Genomic DNA, 21,240 nt, shown 5'->3' with positions numbered 1-21,240 from the left:
TTTACCTAATTGAGTTGAGATGACAGCAGGTCTCCTGTTAAGTATTTTCAGTTTCTCAACCTATCAGATACTAATTTAAACAGCCCAAAATTGTCACTTGGTATTCATGGGGAATTGTAGTCACTTTGACATACGTGTGACACCTACTTATTTACCGAATGGCTTATTATGTGAAGAATTTATCTTTCAAGTGTCATTTGACTATGTATCAATATTTTAGAAGATGTACTCTGGTCCCTTGCCAGTTTTTAATTAGATTTTAAAAATCATTATTGAGCTGGTTGTATCCTTTTACATCTTCTTTTACTGATGGCTTATCATGTGAGTCACGTGTCGGGTTTTTTTTTTTTGTCAGCATGACAAAATACTTGACATAAAAACCTTAAAGACAGCAACAATTTATTTTGCCTCATGGTTTCAGGCTACCAAGGCAGGGAGTGTGGGATAAAGCTGAGCATATCACATCATGGAAGTCAATAGGAGACTAGAAAGAATACATACACGATCTTTTTACTTTCTTTATTATACTTGGGCCTCCAATTTATTCACTTAATTCTTTCTGGAAACACCCTCTCTGACATACCTAAAGATTTGTTTTACTAATCTGGGCACTAATCAAATAGAACTGACTATTAAGAGTAACCATTATGAAGATACCTTTTGTCAACTTGTTGACCAAGCAAATCTCCCTAAGATATGAAATTCTGTTCCTGGCTTCCTAAACAGTCACACTCACCTCATAGCACTAAGTGCATTTACTTTGCCAGGTACTTTTTAGATTCTTCAGTGCATATTTTGATTTCCCATAATAATGTCAAATATCTTCTCCTCATCATCTCCCTGGAGACACAGTCACCCGTCACTTATTGCCTGACCTCTCAGAGCATCCTTTAAAAGCTCCATGGAACTACCCATAGTTCCTAACTTTCCCTTTTTGTGTGCTTGCAAAACTAGTATCATGGTCTGCTACCAGCTCAAGCAAGTAGCTGAATGAGTCCTTTGAATCCCAATAGCATTGATCTCTGAGTGACTGTGTGAGGAAGAAATGCTACAAAACAACAACAATAAAACAAACAAAACAAAGTAAAAACCACAAAACCCCACAAAATATGGATAACAATGTCATACATGACACTAAGTGGGGCCTCCCAATCCAAATGTTAGCTTCTGTTGTTGTTTTTTTTTTTTGCCAGTCTTGGGCTTGAGCTCAGGGCCTGAGCACTGTCCTTGGACTTTCTCAAGGCTAGAGCTCTACCACTTGAGCCTCAGCACCACTTCCGGCTTTTTTCTATGTATGTGGTACCGAGGACTCAAACCTGGGTCTTCATGTATACTAGGCAAGTACTTTAACCACTAGGCCAAATTCCCGGCCCAATGCTTCTGGTTTTTCTAAATGAAGATGTTTTAGATGTTATTCACACATTTTGACTTGTCTATATAGGCATGCACTATACCTTGATCAGGCTCGCCTCACTCTATCACTCACCCTCATCTTCCCTCCCTTTTCTGAACCAGTCTAAACAAACGTCATTGCTCTACCTTTCAAATCAGTTTAGTCTTTTATATCATTGAGTCTGCCATGATGGGATCTGACCAAGTTCACAGATGCCCAGAAACATCTTTCTATTTTCCTATTGAAAATATATGCCTTGTTTCAATGCTCAAGAAGTAATATATCCACTACCTGACAAATGTAACTCTAACCCTTCTATACATCATGCCAACAAAATACAATTAAAAAAGAAAATATATGACTTAAAATATATATACATATAAATATATATCTATATAGTGATTGTAAAGGGGATGTACAGAGGAGATACAGTTGCATAAGTCAGGTAATAGTACATCTCCTTTTCATCGCACACAGATTTTCCCTTCCTGTCCCCATCCACAAGTTGTATAGTTCATTTTCAACAAAGTACCTGGTTAACATCACTGCTCGATTGCTTACCTTTTGTTCACCCTTTGAGTATCACTCTTTACCTTCCCCAAACAGATAACTTTACCAATAAGAAAATGGTACTGAAAACAAAAACAGTGGCAAAGAAAAAAGCAAAACAACAACAAAAAACCCTTCTTGTTTCCATTTTAGGGAATTTATCTTGACAAATATTATTTTATATGATCACATGTACATAGCTATGAGCCTTTGTGATTCTCTCCTGAGAATATTTTTCTTTGATCTCACTGTGTAAATGTCTAGAGAGCTGTGTACTTTATCATATCCAAGTGTATTTTTTTAATCATCCAGTGTATTTACTTGTATTTACCACATATGAGGAGAACCATGCAACCTATGTTTCTTTGTGTCTGGCTTACTTTGCTTAATATAATCTTTTCCAAGTCTTTCCTTGTTCCTTACAAATGGAACAAGATCATTCTTTCTGATGAACAGTATAATTCCATTATATATATATGTGCCTTATTTTCCTGACCCATTCAATATAATTCCTTTTTTAAAATGTTAACTTCTTTTAATATCATTATAATGCTTTCAGGAACTGCTTTTTAGTAAAACTCAAATGGTAGATTTGGTAGCTTTCAAAGAGTAGATCTGGTTCTTGTCACTGGCTGTAGCATTTTTCTTTCAACTATTGGTTCAGATAATGATTATACCATAGGAATTTGGAAAAATGATTTATTTTCAAAAACAATGGTCTATATTTTCAGTATGGAACATATAATAAATTATCAGATATGCATTCACAATCATACAACACATTGTGTCTTTGTGTTCATAAATTAGAACATATTTCATGATAACTTTTAAAGCTTTGAGTGTAATTCTAAAGCAAATTTTCATAACTTCTAATTTGTCATGATACAGATTTTGAACATTGTTTGTGCCTAAAATCTGTGTCCATAAAAGGTACCCATATTTCTTTCTTTTTTTTTTTTTGGTGGGTCATGGGGCTTCAACTTGGCTTGGGCACTGTCTCTGAGCTCTTCAGCTCAAGGCTACCATCCTACCCTTGAGCTAAGCCCCACTTCCCATTTTCTAGAGGTTAATTGGAGATAAAAGTCTCAGGTCCTTTTGGGCATGGGCTGGCTTTGAACCTTGATCCTTAGATTTCAGCCTCCTGAGTAGCTAGGATTACAGATGTGAGCTACCACACCCAGCCTCATATTTCTATCACACAAAATCAAAATTTTTCTTTCTTATATTGATCCCCAATTTCAAAAGAAATCACAGGCTATTCCAATTTTTGTAGAGAAACTTTCTTTTTTTTTATAACTCTGGAATAATTTTATTAATTAGAAAGTCCAAAAATTTTAGAACGTTAAACTTAAGTGTCTGATCCAGTATTGGGGATTTATCTTTGTTTTTTTTATTGTAATTAGTAAAAGGGTTACATGATATTTGCCAGATAGAAGGTGCATTAATTCACATACATTGATACCCTTTCACATGTCTTGGTACCCATTTGTAGAGAAACTTTCTAAGTTATGATCCATTACTAGTATCACTTTATTGCTTTCTCATTGCTTTGCAAGGATCATGCTTATGATGTTCAAAAGAACATTAAAATGTGTTCATTTTTGTATATCCATTGTAATCATTTTATTTATTTTGTTGTCTGAGCATGGACTCTTGAGGATGTAGGCACAGTGCTCCATCACTAACCTATATCATTAGGTCTTGTTTTATTCATTTGAATATGAAATAAGTTTTTTTAATTAACTTGCAAAATACTTGACATAAACTCACTAACAGTTCAGGTTCTTTTTTAAACTATATTTTTATTATCTTTAAGTAGTTATGCAAAGGTGCTCTGGGTGACCAGAGCAGTTTATGACTACAATGCATCTTGATCAACATCACCCCTTAAAAATGAGAAGACGAGCATCTGTATGAATTACTGATGTTGATCAACTCATAATAGCTCTGTGAGCATACAGTGTTTCACAATGAACAAAAGAGCAAGGCACACTGTTCACACATTGACCAAACACCAAGGGGGTACATTATTTTTCAGACAGCACTGTTAGGAAATTCATTCATACTGTTTTATGACGACCAGCTTCAATTAACAAATTTATAATTTACTATTTTCTTCTATTATGTAATGCAATTACTAGTTCAATATATGCCTATATATTTATCAATGAGGGAAGTCATTTATTTTTGTATTGTCACCAATGCACTTTGCAAATTGGTGCTAATTAGTTGAATCTCATCCATACTCAATAAAATTATAAAAAATATCAGAGAGGAGACCATTTGGCAAGGGAAATAAGGAATATGGGATTAGACTATGAGACAAGAATGACATCATATAAATTCATATAAACTTGCTATAATTGTTCAAGAACATCACTTAATGTAAATATTCATTTGACATTAAAAACAGTCTTCAGCAGCTTGCGTAATGCCCCCTTCACATCCTTATTTCTCAAGGTATAGATGAAAGGGTTGAGGGTTGGAGTCATCACTGCATAAAAGAGAGCCATGAACTTGGGCTGGTCCCTTGTGATGGAAGAGGGGGGTTGCAGATACATGCTGATAGCTGGGCCATAAAATAAAGAAACTACAATGAGATGGGAGGAACATGTGCCAAAGGCCTTTTTCCTTCCTTCTGAAGATTTAATCTTCAGTACTGCATGTGCAATACTAGCGTAAGAAGCCAGAATCAAGCATAAAGGAACAGCTAATATAAAAATACATACCACAGACAATGCGAGCTCATTAGCCTCCTTTTCACCACAAGCTGTCTTTATCAGAACTGGAATTTCACACAACAAGTGATCCAGGGTATTGATACCACACAGGGGCAATTGTAATGTAAGAGTGGCTTCTGAGAAAGCAAAGATCACTCCTGTCAGCCACATAAATGACACTAGTAGGACACAGAGACGCTGGTTCATAACGAGGCTGTAGTGCAGAGGTCTGCAGATGGCCACATAGCGATCAAAGGACATAAGAGCCAAAAGTAGACATTCTGTGCCTCCCATTATATGGAAGACATACAACTGAACAATACACCCAGGGTAGCTGATGGTCTTCCTAGAGGTCCCCAGGTTGAAGAGCATCTGAGGGACGATGCTGGTGGTGTAGCACATGTCCAGAAAGGAGAGGTTGGTGAGGAAGAAATACATGGGGCTGTGGAGCCGGGGGTCTAACCTGGACACCAGGATGATGGCGACGTTTCCCATCATGGCCAAGGGGTATGTGAGCAGAAGAACAATGAAGAGAGGAAGCTCCAGCCAAGGGTGGTTAGCAAAGCCTAGGAGAATGAACTCTGCAGGGTGGCTTTCATTACCTAGTGACATCCTTTTCAATTTCTTTTACCTATGATAGGAAAGTGGTAACAAGAAAAGACAAATGAAGAATGAGAAACCATTATTGTACACTGAGTGCCCAATCTAGAAGATATTTTGCAGGACCTCGTGGGGAAAAGAATCCAGAACTCTAGCACTAGAGATCAAATTCCCATTCATAACATTTCAATGAAAAATATTTGCCTGGCACTGGTGGCTCATGCCTGTAATCCTAGCTGCTCAGGAGGCTGAGATCTGAGGATCAAGGTTCAAGCCAGCCCAGGCACAAAAGGACCTGAAACTCTTATCTCCAATAAACCTCTAAAAATGGGAACTGGGGCTTGGCTCAAGGGTAGCAGGGTATGTTACCCTTGAGCTGAAGAGCTCAGGGATGGTGCCCAGGTTGAGTTTAAGCCCCTTGACCCACAAAAAAAAAAAAAGAAAAAGAAAAAAAAACAATGTGGTTTTGTCTGATTCTTCCATACCTATTTACTTAAAATGTTAAAGATCATTTGTGCTTTATGCCACAATTGAATTAATTTATCCATCTGTAAGAAATTTTCGGGCCATCAAGCATCTTAATAATCTTGTTTTAATACAGTTGTCAGTGATAACTCATTTTTGAACTCTAGGTCTCTGCATTCTTGGGATCCTGACTATCAGTACCTCAGTTCAGCCTCACAGGATTTATGGGATCAAATTGAATCAAAGTAATTCAATACTTTCCGGTCATTTTCTCTTGCTTTTAAAAGAAAGGACACATTCAAAGCAACAAGTCAAGTAGCTGACTTATAGCAGTAAGTAGTAAGAGAAAGATGAAATAATCAGAATTTTTGTTGATGTTCTCTCCTTCAATGGTGGAGCGAATTTTCATAATATTCACAGTCTTCTGTTAAAGTGGGAGATATTCATATGGGAAGTTAAGATAAAGATAATACATTTAATTCTACAGTATTGACATTGTATTTCTTTTTACCATTGGCCATTCTTTATATTTTTAAAGTGTGAATTATGGATTTGATCTTTCAGGAAATAATTATTCCATGATCTATGTTCTCAAATGCATTGCAATGACAATGATCTCTCTAGTAAGGATGAAATATTTAATCTATTATTTGGGATTTTGCTCATAGTTTTTGGTTTATTCAGTGTAGTCCTTTCTGTCAGTCCTTCATCTCTCTTATATCCCTGCAGTCACATAGCACTTGTGCCTCTCAGAGATGCACTGTGACTTAAATTTAAACTCACTAATTATATCAGTTATACCATGAGTTCTCTCATTACTCCCATAATAGTCTCATCTTCCATACTTTCAGGTGTTGATTTCCACCACACTTGTATCTTCTTTGCATTTTCCATTCTAATTTCTGCAGGAGTATATTGACATACAGATGTCTAAAGCCATTTAAAATAAATTGCCACATTCAAGTCCTACTGATATCTTTGAATCTCTCCTCGCTTGTTTTTTTCTAGTATCTCTTGGTCATAATTTATTTTCTTTTTGTTTTTGTCCTTCGTGGGCTTGGACTCTGGGTATGGGCACTGTCCTTGAGCTCTTCAGTTCAAGGCTACTTCCCTACCCTTGAACCAAGCCCCACTTTTTGTTTTCTAGAGGTTAATTGGAGATAAAAGTCTCATGGTCTTTAGTGCCCACACTGGTTTTGAACCTTGATCCTCAGATCTCAGCCTCCTTAGTAGCTAGGATAACAAGTATAAGCCACTGCGACAGGCCCATTCTTTATTTTCAACACCCAATGTATTTGATTTTTTGTAGACATTGAAAGATCACAAGAAGAAATTTGTTAATTTTTATATGTAACAGAAGCTGCCCTCTTACATACATAGGCACTATATGATCTCACACATTCACTTATTTTTCTTACCTTATTTAAAAAACTTCTTCATACACAAGCAATTATGAAAGGATATGTTTTCACATTTCTATCTTTCAAAAAGGAAAGAGAAGCTGCTGCCCAAAGACATCTTTAAGATTCGTTTCAGAAATGTGCTTTTTTTCATTCTACACAGTTGCCAAAGGCCAACAACTTCCGTGTTAGGAAGACATTGATAGAAAACATTGAATAATATGGGGGCTGGGAGTTTGGCCTACTGGTAGAGTGCTTGCCTAGCATGCATGAAGACCCGGGTTCGATTCCTTGGTACCACATACTTAGAAAAAGCCAGAAGTGGTGCTGAGGCTCAAGTGGTAGAGTTCTAGCCTTGAGAAAAATCCAAGGACAGTGCTCAGGCCCTGAGCTTAAGCCCAAGACTGGCAAAAAAAAAGAAAACATTGAATATGCCCTATGAGTATTTTATTTGTAGATTTTTCCTGACACCTCTCAGGCATTGTTTTTCTACAGGCCATTCATTCACCTTCTCCCAAGTGTGTTAGTAGAGACATTTCCTTGGGGCTCAGATCTCTATGGATATACTTCTTATGTACAATTAGTTATACACTGAATAGATTTTGGGTGTAAGTCTCTTTTGTTATGTGTATTCTAAAATAAACTCAATTTTCCAACAGAGTCCATTCTAATTTCAAATGGAATGTAATAAAAATAATTAGACAGCTTAACAATAATTCAGTATTTTGCTTGGAGTAATGATCATTGAGAATCGATATCAGAGTTCCTTGAACATTTTATTTAAGTTTTAGACTAGTCCAATTAGATGTTATTATTCCTAGTTAATACACTGGAAGGCATAAACTTCATACAAAAGAGAATCAAGGAATATTTAAAACAGATGTCATAGTATGTTTTTATAGGAAAGATAAAATGAAACTCTCTATCTGCCCCTCTACTTATAACCTCCTCCAATGATATATAATGTACTCTCCTTTCTGCAATAGTAACTCAAAATATGAGCCCCTATTCCTTTTTTCATTTCATAGATGCCTAAATTTTTTTTAGTTCTTTCCCCTTCCACAGATTTATTCTCTGTTCCACTACATAACTTCATGTAAAGGTCTAACTGGACTTTATTTATGATTCTCTATATATATACTCAACTATATATATATATATATACACAGACAGACATATATATGCCATATATATTTATGTGCACATAAATACATCTACATATGGTATAAATAACATTCACTTGCAAATCTTGAATCAGAGGCTGTCTGAAGTCCACAAAACAATGAAATCTCCCATTGAAACCTGTGACCTGTTTTGTTGAGGTGACAATGAGATTGGAATAATTTAACAATAACTCATTAGATATCATCAGGCCGTTTAGGTTGCTTTTATGAAAGGATTAAAGTAAAGAGCATTTTCTTCTTTTTCCCCAAAGATTTTTCTTCTTCCTCTTCCTCCCCTTCTCCTTCTCCTTCTCCTTCTCATTTTGGGTCAGTTGTGGGACTTGAACTCTGGACCTGGGCTCTTCAGCTCAAGGCTACCACCCTACCCCTCAAGGCTACCACCCTACCCCTTGAACCACAGCACTACTTCCAGTATTCTGGTAGTTAGTTGGAGATAAGAGTCTCGTACACTTTTGTGTCCTGGGCTGGTTTTGAACTGCATTCATCAAATCTCAGCTTCCTGAGTAGCCAGGATTACAGGAGTGAGCCACTAGTGCCTGGCTCCAAAGATTTCTTTTTTTTTAATTTTTAATTTTTATTTTTTATTGTAGGATAATGTTTAGAGGGATTACAGTTACATTCTCCAAGTAGTAGGTGCATTACTTTATTGAGATTAAGTAACCATATATATTTCACAGTACTGTGGCATAGTTATACTTAGCTAAAGTCACATACATATTTTAACTTTGACAATGAAAAGCATCATTATTCTACTCTACAAAGCTCTATCTTATTACTTGGGATCTGAATGAAACACACTGCCATGTGTATTCATGAGATTTTAAAAGTCATCTTTTACAAATGTTTTCTCTGTAGTGTAGTTAAAGCTTCATACTTCATGTTAGGCAAGTTAAATTCTTTGATATATAGTGTTAATATAAATGTCTTTAAAGTTGATTTAAGTGAGAGGTTTGGGAAAGGATTAACTACCAAGAGAAGGGAAAGGATTAACTACCAAGAGAAGGCTAGTTGTTCCTGAAGGCACTGAATGCAGAATTGCCATGTTTTAGAGGAACCTTCCTGAAGTACAATACTTTCCATCTCTTTCTTGTGTATTAAGTACTATGATCCTCTCAGAGTCCCAGAGAACAAATAAATAGATTCTCATTGTTACCCCCATTACTGTACTTGGGCCTCCAGTTTATGCAGTGGTGTCCTCTACATGCAGAGAGAGTCCATACTTAATTCTTTCTGGAAACACCCTCACAGAAATACCCAAACACCTGTCGTACTAACTAGGCACTTCTCAATCCAATCAACTTGACAATCAAGCTTGAATGTCATGAATCCATCTTTTGTCAACTTGGAAGCATCCATGATCCCATAATTCTTGCCTTTTTGTTTTTTTCATATATTTTTCTATTGTAATTAATAGAAGGGTTACATTATATTAGCCAGATACATTACTTCATGTACATTGATACCCTTTCTCATGTCTTGGTCCACATTTCCCTCCCCCCAACCCAGCCCCTCATCTTGCTTTTCTCCCTTCCCTATCTTATTTCCAATAGCCAAGTAATCATATATACAATATATCAGATAACAAGGTGAAATACTATAACAATATGAAATAACCAAGGGACAGCAAAAGAGATGAGAGATAACATAGTCCATTAAGGACAACAACAATCACTCATTATATGGCTTTTGTTGTATATATTGGAGGTCCTTACATTTAGCGTCATTCTATATGGCCTTATGAATTTACATTTTGTTCTATTGTAAATCTCTGCTAGAGACCCAAGGTTTCTACTGATTATGACAAATGAGGGAAACCATTGAGCCTATGTTCCTTTGAGTCTGGCTTACTTCACTTAATATGATTTTTTCTAAGTCTTTCCATTTCTTTACAAATGGGTCAATGTCATTCTTTCTGACTGCAGCATAGAATTCCATTGTGTACAAATACCACATCTGATTGATCCATTCATCAACTGAAGGGCATCTGGGTTGGTTCCATATCTTTGCTAGGGTAAATAGTGCTGCAATGAACATCGTTGTGCTAGTGGATTTAGTATGTCCTTGTTTCTGGACGAGAGCTTCTGTATGGCAAAAGACATAGCTAGCAAATTAGGAAGCTTACAGAGTGGGAGAAGATCTTCACTAACCATACAACCGACAAAGGCTTCATATCTAAAATATATCAACAGCTCAAAAAATTGAATCACTCCAAAACTAACCTCCAAAGAAACAACCATCCCATTAAAAGATGGGCCAAAGACTTAAAGAGGGTCTTCTCTGGGGCTGGGAGTTTGGCCTAGTGGTTAAAGGGCTTGCCTAGCATGCATGAAGACCTGGGTTCGATTCCTCGGCACCACATGCATAGAAAAAAGCCAGAAATGGTGGTAGAGCTCTAGCCTTGAGAAAGTCCAAGGACAGTGCTCAGGCCCTGAGCTCAAGCCCAGGACTGGAAAAAAAAAAGAGGGTCTTCTCTGAAGAAGAAATAAGAATGGCCAATAGACACATGAAGAAATGCTCTACATCTCTGGCATAAAGGAAATGCAAATCAAAACAACTCTAAGATTCCAGCTCACTCCACTTAGAATGGCCAGGATCAAGAAAATTAATAACAACAGATGCTGGAGGGGATGTGACCAGGAGGAATCACTACTACACTGTTGGTGGGAGTGCAAACTTGTTCAACCACTATGGAAAGCAGTATGGTTGTTCCTCAAAAGACTAAACATAGAGCTCCCCTATGACCCAGCAATTCTTGCCTTTTTGTATGCCTGCAAAACAAGTTATTGTGTGGATGATGCTAAGGTCTGCTATCAGCTCAAGTATGTCGCTGAGTGAGTCCCTCCATTGAACATTGTGTGTATGTAGAATAAAAAAATACTTGTGTAACCATTTCATACAGGATCTTGTCTTAGCAGGGCCTCTTAACCCAGAGGTGCTCACTTCTAAATGTCAAAAAAAATTATTCACAAGTCATGTTAGATGTTGGTTTTCCCCCATATTTTTTTTATTAGATTTTGAATGAGGGGGTTTCATTTTGACATGTCTATATATGCATACAGCATACCTCCTTCTATCATGCTCCCTGATTTTCCATTTTTCCTCAAATGGCTCTCACCAAACTTCATTGCTCCATCTTTCAAGTCAGATTATTCTGACACCAGGGGCCTACCATGGATAGGGTCTGATCAAGTTCTGAAATGCCTCAAGACATCTTTCTACCCAATACAGCTAGGACAATGACTTCTTTTGAATGACTCTTTAATCTCTTCAGAAACCATATCTTTCCCACACCCAAATGGAAAAATCTGATGGTTTTCAAAGAGTGGATCTTCTTTCCTGTCTTGGGGGCTAATGATTTTTTTTCTTTCAACCATTTGTTCAGATAATGATCATATCATAAGCATTTGGAAAATACCAAATGACTCACTTTTGAAAATAAGCAATATATGATCAAGCATGTGTATTCACCCTCAAACAACATGTGTGATTTTGTTTTCCTAAATTAGGGCTAATTTCACAACAAAGTTTAACATTTGGGTGTAATTCTATAATGGATTTCCTAACTTCTAATTTGTCATGATACATTTTGTTTTTTTTGCCAGTCCTGGGCTTGAGCTCAGGGCCTGAGCACTGTCCTTGGACTTTCTCAAGGCTAGAGCTCTACCACTTGAGCCTCAGCACCACTTCCGGCTTTTTTTTTTTCTATGTATGTGGTACCGAGGAATCGAACCCAGGTCTTCATGCATGCTAGGCAAGCACTTTAACCACTAGGCCAAATTCCCGGCCATGATACATATTTTGAACACATGTAAAATCTGTGTCCATATGAGATGCTCATATTTCTAATGGTTGTAATTTAGTCACTTTTATCTCACAAAATCAAAGATTTTCTTTCTCATATTGGTTCCTAGTTTCAAAAGAAATCTGTGGCTGTTTCAAACTTTGTTTTGATTTGTCATTGAGCTTGAAGTGAAAGTTGGATGCTGTCCATGAAACTTTTTGCTCAAGGCTAGCTCTCTACTTGAGCCACAAGACCACTACTGATTTTTCTAGTGGTTAATTGGAGCTAAGAGTCTCACTAACTTTCCTATCTGGGCTGGCTTTGAACTGCAATTCCTAGATCTCATCCTCCTGACCTCCTGAGTATCTAGGATTACAGGCATGCACCATCAGCATCTGGGTTGTTCCATTTATTGTAGAGAAATTTTCCAAATTATGATCTACTATTAGTATCACTTCAGTACTTTTGTATTGTTGCACGAGAATCATGCTAATGATATGAAGGGGAACATTCAAATTTAGTCTTAGATTTTGTATCTACATTTGAATCATTTTACTTTTTTTTTTAATCTTGCTTTTTTGTGTGGAGATTGAATCCCTGTGAATGCTTGGGAAGGTGATTGATCCCTCACTCTCATTCCCTAGCTCTCATTCCATTCATTTGAATATTTAATAAGTTCTTTAATTAAACATACAAACTACTTGACACTGACTCATTAAGAATAACAATGAGTTTTTCCCCAAGTTTAGATTTTTTTAAAGCATATTTTAATTATCTTTGAGTGGTTATATAAAGGGGCTCCTGTTGAACAAAGCAGCCCATGAATACAATTTATTTCCATCAATGTCACCATTTTCACCCATCAAAATTGCATCTACATGAATTCTTGAGATTCATCTGCTCATGATAGCTTTATGAGCGTAAGTGTTTCACCCTGAACAAAAAATGAAGGCACACTGTTCACACAGACATTAATTGCACACCAAGGAGAACACAATATTTTCAAGACAACAGTGATAGGAAATCCATTTATGCTGTTAGATGTGGCATAGTTTTATAATGATTAGCTTCAACTATCAAAGTTATGTTTTATTAATTTTTAAAAGGATTGAATACAGTTACTATACAGTTCAACACACATACAAACATATCACCGGGGAAATCATTTATTTTTGTATTCCACTAGTGGAGTGTTTGAATCGGTGCTAACTAATTGAATCTCATCCATACCCAGTCAGATTTTAAAAGTATCAGTGGGGAGATATTTTGGCCAAAATATATGTAACATGGGATTGGACTATGATACAAGAATGAATTAACGTATAAACTCATATAAATTTGCTAAAATTGTCCAATAGCACCATTTGATGTAAATAAACATTCATTTGAAATTAAAAATGCTCTTCAACAGCTTGCCTAATGCCCCCTTCACATCTTTATTTCTCAAGGCATAAATGAAAGGGTTGAGGGTTGGAGTTACCACTGTATAGAAGAGAGCCATGAACTTGGGCTGGTCCTTCGTTATGGAGGAAGGGGGCTGAAGATATATGCTAATGGGTGGGCCATAAAATAAAGAAACTACAATGAGATGGGAGGAACATGTGCCAAAGGCCTTTTTCCTTCCTTCTGAAGATTTAATCTTTAGTATGGTACGCCCAATACTAGTATAAGAAGCCAGAATCATGGACAGAGGAACAGCTAATACAAAAATACATACCACAGCAAGAGCAATCTCGTTAGCCTCCTTTTCACCACAAGCTGTCTTTATCAAAACTGGAATATCACAGGACAATTGATCCAGTGTATTGATACCACACAGAGGCAACTCTAAGGTAAGAGTGGCTTCTGAGAAAGCAAAGATCACTCCTGTCAGCCACATAAATGACACTAGTAGGATGCAGAGACGCTGGTTCATGATGAGGCTGTAGTGCAGGGGTTTGCAGATGGCCACATAGCGATCAAAGGACATAAGAGCCAAAAGTAGACATTCTGTGCCTCCCATTATATGGAAGACATACAACTGAACAATGCACCCAGGGTAGCTGATGGTCTTCCTAGAGGTCCCCAGGTTGAAGAGCATCTGAGGGACGACGCTGGTGGTGTAGCACATGTCCATAAACGAGAGGTTGGTGAGGAAGAAATACATGGGGCTGTGGAGCCGGGGGTCTAACCTGGACACCAGGATGATGGTGATGTTTCCTATCATGGCCACGGGGTATGTGAGCAGAAGAACAATGAAGAGAGGAAGCTCCAGCCAAGGTCGGTCAGTAAATCCTAGTAGAATGAACTCTGCAGGGTGGCTTTCATTACTTAGTGACATCCTTTTCAATTTCTTTGAAGACAAGTGAAGGAGAAAGCATAATTATACATTGGCTGTCCAGTCCTAGAAGATAGAGTACAGGAACTCTTAGGGAAAAGAATTAAGAACTCTATCATCAATGTCCAAATTCCCATTCATAATATGACAATTACAATCCAGTGGCTCCTGCCTGTAATCCTAACTACTTATGATACTGAAATCTAAGTATTGTGGTTTAAAGCCATCATATGCAGGAATGCCTGTGAGATTTTTTTTTGTAAATCTCCAATTAACCACTAAACAGCCAGAAATGAAGCTGCTTTGGGCTCAGCTAGTGGAGAAATTGCCTCGAGGGTCCCGAATTCAAGCCCAAAGACCTGGACTGGCACAGACAGAGATATACTTGCATCAGCAGCTATTAATTTTCCTCCTGTATATAATGAAGTCGACCTTAATTATCTTCTTGAATTCAGGGAGATTCAATTAAATGTCAAAGTGATTGTGTTGGAGAAACTTCAAAGTAGTGCTTTGCCAATTTTGGCTGGCCTAAAATTCAGTTGAGAAGTCTGTTAAAAATAATTACTATTGGGCCGGGAGTTTGGCCAAGTGGTTAAAATGCTTGCCTAGCATGCATGAAGACCCGGGTTCGATTCCTTGGTACCACATATATAGAAAAACCGGAAGTGGAGCTGAGGCTCAAGTGGTAGAGCTCTAGCCTTGAGAAAGTCCAAGGACAGTGCTCAGGCCCTGAGCTCAAGCCCAGGACTGGCAAAAAAAAAATTACTATTGATTCTGTCTCCAGGTATTCAACAAGAATAGACATAGCATTGAGTCTTGGAATTGGATGGTTCCTATTCAGGAAACTACTACAAGACATGTCATAACAGTGAAAACAGGAGAAGCATCAAGGTTAACAATAGAAGAGAAGACAACCTGGCGCTGGGAGAATCAAGAGAATCCTGTCAATTTTCATTTAGTTGCTTGAAGAGTCCTTTGATCGCAGTAAGAAATAAATACACTTTGGATACGATTTACAATTGTGCAAGAAATTTATACACTTTACCATCTGTTTCCTCACATTTGAAATAGAAGTGGAGCGTGGTTTGTTGCAAAGGCATAGGCTTTCCTTGTAAAGAATCTGTTTTCATATTTATTTTTTTCTTCCATAACTATTTACTCCAAATTAAAAAAATCATTTGATCTTTCATGTCATATCAATTTATCCATCTATAATGAGTTTTCGTTCATCAAAGGCCTTGCAGTCTTGTTTTAATAGAAGAGTTGGAACCGTTGTCAGTGATAACTGCAAATACATTTTTGAACTCTAGGTCACTTTAATCTCAGGGTCCTATCAGTGCCTCAGTTCAGACTCATAGGATGACTGGAATGTACCTAATTCAATGTAACTCAATATTTGCATCATTTTCTCTTGTACATTCAAAGCAACAAAATCATGTGGCTCACTGTAGCAGCAAGTTGAGAGAGAAAGAAGTAATCAGAGTTTTTACTGATGCTGTTCTATCTTTCAATGGTAAAGTGAGTATTCATGATCTTCATAATTTTCTAAGTTGGGAGATATTCACATGGGAAGTTAAGTTGGCATGCTGTGCCAACATTTGAGTTATTTTATTAATTAGTGGTTTCATGGTACCAGATTGCATTCTTGAGGAAAGAAAGCAGAAGTTTCACATTCTTTATGTGAAAGCCACCAACAGTTAAAATATTTCCTTTAACTAAGTATTGTCCTAGTCAATATTGTGATAGCATCGATTCTTTCAACCAATCCTTAATGATTCTGTGGGCCATGCAACTCAATAAGGTTTGTATACCTACCAAAGCATCCCCAAGTTGTAGGATAGATAACATTTTAGCATTCATACTCTAGAATAATTATTATTAATTCCCATAGTTCTTTAAAATTGGTGAACTCCAAATATAAAAAATAATTCAGCACCTTAAATATAATAGTGAGATACTGAGACTACATATAGGATTAGAGTTTTAAGGTTCCAGAGAAAGCATATGAGAGGATGCTACCTGAATGAATGTGGATCATTCAAGGTATCCTTTTAGCACAATTTGAGTTTTCAAGTGTATCTTCACTGAAGTTCTAGGTCAAGAGAATTCTTATATTAAGCACAAGCTATGAAAAAACATCCCATCAATAGCTTAGATTCTTAAATTTACCAAACATTATATACTTACTGTATATAAGCCATTCACTTGACACTGCTCCTTCACATTGTTTCTTTCTGCCTCTGGCCATCCTTCATTCATTGTTGTTGGCTGTGGAGTTTGAACTCAGGGCCTAAGCACTTCCCCTGACCTTTCTGCTCAGTGCTAGTACTCTATCACTTTGAGCCACAGTGCCACTTCTCCTTTCTACTTTCCTGCCTGAGCTGCCTTTGAACTTAGATCTGAGTCTTCTGAGTAGCTAGATTTACAAGTGTGAGCTGTCTGTGCTCATTCTTTATATTTTTGAAGAGTAATTTTGGTTTTGATCCTTCAGTAACTAACTATTCTATGATCTCTGTTCTCAAATGCGGTGCAATGAGTGGGAATAAAATGCTTTATTGACTTTATTTTGGGGGATTTTGCTAATATCTACATCTTTCTCTATATATTTGACTTTCTTCAGTGAAGTCTTATCTGTGAATGGTGCTCATCCCTCAACCTTCATTTCTCTTATTTCCCTGCAGACACACATGCTTCTCAGTGAGATGCACTGTGATTTATATGATTTATGTTTAAGTTAGTTGATTTTTATCAATTATAGCTCTCTCATTGCTTCCATAATATTCTCATTTCTCATACTTTCAGCTGTTGAGTTCCATCACGGTGGTATATTCTATGTATTTTCCATTCTATTGCCTGTAGATGTGTATCTATATGCAAAAGCTTAAAGCAATTTCAATAAATCATCAGACTCAATTCCTAATGACATCTTTGAAAAGTCCCTTACAAGTTCATTCTAGTGTGTGTCTTGTCATACTTTATTTTGATCACAAACTGTATTCAGTTTTTATATAGCACTTTTAGCTTTTTAGAGAGTAAGAGATCACAATAAAAATCCATTTTTATCTGCAATAAAACCGCCTTCTTACATAAAATAGGCACTATGATCTTACACATTCACATAATCTTATTTCAAAAAGTTCTTCCCAAGGATTATCAATGTGTGAGAAGTAATGTACCTACTATCTGGCAATTGTAACTGTAACCCCTCTATACACTACCTTGACAATAAAAAAAATAGTTCTTCACAAATCAAGAAATCGTGAAAGGACATATTTTCACCTTTCCAACTTTCAAAAAGGAAAGAGAAACTATTGTCCAAAGATATCTTTAAGATTAACTTCAGAATTCTTACCTTTAACACACATGCCAAAGAACTAAAATCTCTATCTTAGGAAGACAATAGTAGAAAACATGGAACATGGTCTATGCGTACTCTATTAGATTTTGCCTGATCCCTCTCAGGCATTGTTTTTTAGAGGCTATTCATCCATCTCCCTGGTGCATTAGTAGAGAAATTCCCTTGGGACAGAGTTCTTCATGGATATACTTCTTATATACAATTAGTTATACACTGAATAGATTTTGGGCGTGACTCACTTCTGTTGTTAAGTGTATTCTAAAATAAGCTCAATTCAATTTTACAATATAGTTGTTTCTAGCTTCAAATGGTGTATAATTAAAAATAATTAGATATCTGAACAATAAATAAGCAATAAATGGTTAGGGCAGAGCTAACTTGCATAAATGAGAATTGATATAAGAATTACCTGAACATCTCATTTCATCAATTCTTTTTAAAATCTAAGCAAAATTTATTTTCAACTATGTAGTTTAAGATTTTACCTTTTTTGTTTGTTTGTGGTTTGTTTTTGTTTGTTGGTCATGGAGTTAGAACTTTGGGCACTGTCCCTGAGCTCTTCAGCTCAAGGCTATGGCCTTACCCCCCCTTTTTGTTTTTATTAAAGAATTTACTAACATTGATTTTTACATCATATTTAAAATGACATATTTAACAAACAAGTATTCAAGAAGGGAATCTATATATACAATCACTTGCACTCAGATTTCAGAACATAATCAAAATTAGGCTGAAGGCTTGTATGTCATAGATACATATTAATCTATGTAATAAAACATTATGTCTATAGAGTCATAAGTTTTTATGTCTATCTAGTTGTTTATATTTCCCATTCTATGTCCATAGCATTGGGTATGCAAATACTGAGTCCTCGCTCTTGTACTGTTTGGATCTAATAGCACATATTTAGGATACCATGTGCCTTTTGATCCTTTGATTTGTCTCACTCAACATGATTCGCTCTAGATTCATCCACTTCCCTGCAAATGCCACTATTTTATCTTGTCTGTTGGCTATGTAGAATTCCATTGTATAAGTATACCACATTTTCTGTATCCATTTATCTGCAGTAGGGCATCTGGATTGTTTCCATCGCCTGGCTATTGTGAATAGTGCAGAGATAAACATAGCTTGGATTATGATGTTCAGGATAGATGCCCAGAAGTGGTATGGCGGGATCGTAGAGAACATCAGTTTTCAGTTCTTTAAGAAACCTCCATACTGCTTTCCAGAGTGGCCAAACTAGCTTACAATCCCACCAGCAGTGTAGTAGGGTTCCTTTTTCTCCACAACCCTGCCAGTATCTGTCATTGTCTGAGTTCAAAATCTTGGCCATTCTTGTTGGGGTAAGGTGGTATCTTAGGGTTGTTTTTATTTGCATTTCCTTTATGACCATGGATGATGAACATTTTCTCATATACTTTTCTGCCATTTTAATCTCTTCTTCTAATAAGTCTCTCTTTAGTTCCCTTGCCCATTTAGTGAATGCTTTGTTGGGTTTGGGAGGGATTAGTTTCTTGAGTTCCCTGTAGATATTGGATATTAACCATTTGTCAGATGTATTATTGGTAAATATCTTTTCCCAGTTGGTTGGCTGTCTCTCTACTTTTGTACTTACGCTTTTATCTGTGCAGAAACTTTTTATTTTAAGATAGTCCCATTTATCAAGTCTCTCTCCAATTTGTTGTGACCCTGGGATTCTGTTTAGGAGTCTTTTGCCTGTGTCTATGAGTTCCAGTGTCTCCCCTATGCTATCATGTAGCAGTTTCATGGTTTCTGGTCTGACACTGAGGTCTTTGATCCACTTTGAGTTAATGCTGTGCATGGTGAAAGGCTAGGGTCAATTTTTAGTTTTCTGCATGTGGCTGCCCAGTTTTGCCAGCACCAATAATTGAATAGGCTGTGTTTGTTCCACTGTATATCTTTGTCAAATACAAGTTGACTATATGTATGTGGTTCTATTTCTGGATCTTCTATTCTGTTCCATTGATCTTCTGGTCTATTTTTCTGCCAACACCATGCTGTTTTTGTGATTATGGCTCTATAGTAGAGTTTGAAGTCTGATATTGTAATACCACCTGCATTGCTCTTTTTGCCTAGAATTGTTTTGGCTATTCTAGGTCTTTTCTTGTTCCATATGAACCTTTGGATTGTATCTTCTATTTCAGTAAAGAATGTCTGTGGGATTTTAATGGGGATGGCATTGAATTTGTATATCAATTTTGGCAGTATAGCCATTTTCACTATGTTGGTTCTCCCTAACCATGAGCATGAGATGTCTTTCCATTTCCTAGTGTCATCTTTAATTTCTTTTGTTAGGCTTTTATAGTTTTCATTAAATAATTCCTTTACATCTTTGGTTAATTCCTAAGTATTTTATTCTTTTGGGGGCTATTGTGAATGGGATCATTTTCTTGATTTGGCCTTCTGTTTGTATATTGTTGGTATAGAAGAAGGCTACTCACTTTTGTGGGTTTGTTTTGTATCCTGCCACTTTGCTAAAGCGGTTTATTAATTCTAGGAGTTTGGGAGTGGAGCTTATTGGGTCACTCAGGTAGAAGATCATGTCATCTGCGAATAGGGATAGTTTAATTTCTTCTCTCCCTATGTGGATCCCTTTGATGTCCTTCTCTTGCCTTACAGCTCTGGCTAAGGGTTCCAGCACTATATTGAAGAGAAGTGGAGAGAGTGGGCATCCCTGTCTACTTCCTGATTTTAAGGTAAATGGTTCCAATCTTTCACCGTTTAGTATAATACTGGCTGTAGGTTTGTCATATATGGCTAATTATTTTAAGGAATGTACCTCTTATTCCTATTTTTTCTATTGCTTTCAACATGAATGGATGTTGTATTTTGTCAAATGCCTTCTCTGCATCCAGAGAAATTATCATATGATTCTTATCCTTAGCTCTATTAATGTGATGTATTACATTGATTGATTTGTGAAGTTAAAACAGCCTTGCATCTGTGGGATGAAGTCTACTTGATTGTAGTGTATAATTTTTTAAATTTGTTTCTGGAATCTGTTGGCTAGTATTTTATTGAGGAGTTTTGCATCTGTGTTCATTAGAGAGATAGGTCTGTAGTTTTCTTTTTTGTTGTTGTTGGGTCTTTCCCTGGTTTGGGGATGAGTGTAATATTAGCTTCATAGAATGAGTTTGGTATTGCTTCTTCTGGCTTCTATTTCTTGGAAGAGTTTCACGAATATAGGTGTTACTTCATCTTTAAATATCTTGTAGAATTCCACAGTGAAACCATCTGGACCTGGGCTCTTTTTGGTTGGCATTTCCCTGATTGCTTCTGCAATTTCATTGTATGAAATTTGTTTGTTCAATTTGTTTACTTCTTCATTGTTCAATGTGAGTAGCTTATATTTATTTAAGAAATCATCAATTTCTACTAGATTTTCTTGTTTCTTTGAATATAGGCCTTGTTAGTACTTATTCATAATGGATTGAATTTATTAGATATCA

General features: G+C 36.6%; 2 protein-coding genes across 2 annotated transcripts; both read right to left on the bottom strand.

Moving 5' to 3' along the window:
- Positions 1–4,335: 4,335 nt before the first annotated feature.
- Positions 4,336–5,274, bottom strand: LOC150048058 (olfactory receptor 2B11-like). Its single transcript, XM_090355365.1, has one exon. It carries the CDS (start codon positions 5,272–5,274, stop codon positions 4,336–4,338), a length of 939 nt encoding a protein of 312 aa, XP_090211491.1.
- An 8,199-nt stretch (positions 5,275–13,473) lies between these two features.
- On the bottom strand, positions 13,474–14,412 carry LOC150048057 (olfactory receptor 2B11-like). Its single transcript, XM_090355364.1, has one exon. The coding sequence runs from the start codon at positions 14,410–14,412 to the stop codon at positions 13,474–13,476; it is 939 nt and encodes a 312-aa protein (XP_090211490.1).
- Positions 14,413–21,240: the final 6,828 nt, after the last annotated feature.

This window comes from Megascapheus bottae, chromosome 22, assembly GCF_031878675.1.
Source record: "Megascapheus bottae isolate mThoBot1 chromosome 22, mThoBot2.hap1, whole genome shotgun sequence".
Taxonomy (NCBI): domain Eukaryota; kingdom Metazoa; phylum Chordata; class Mammalia; order Rodentia; family Geomyidae; genus Megascapheus; species Megascapheus bottae.
This window is presented reverse-complemented; position numbering and strand designations above follow the sequence as displayed.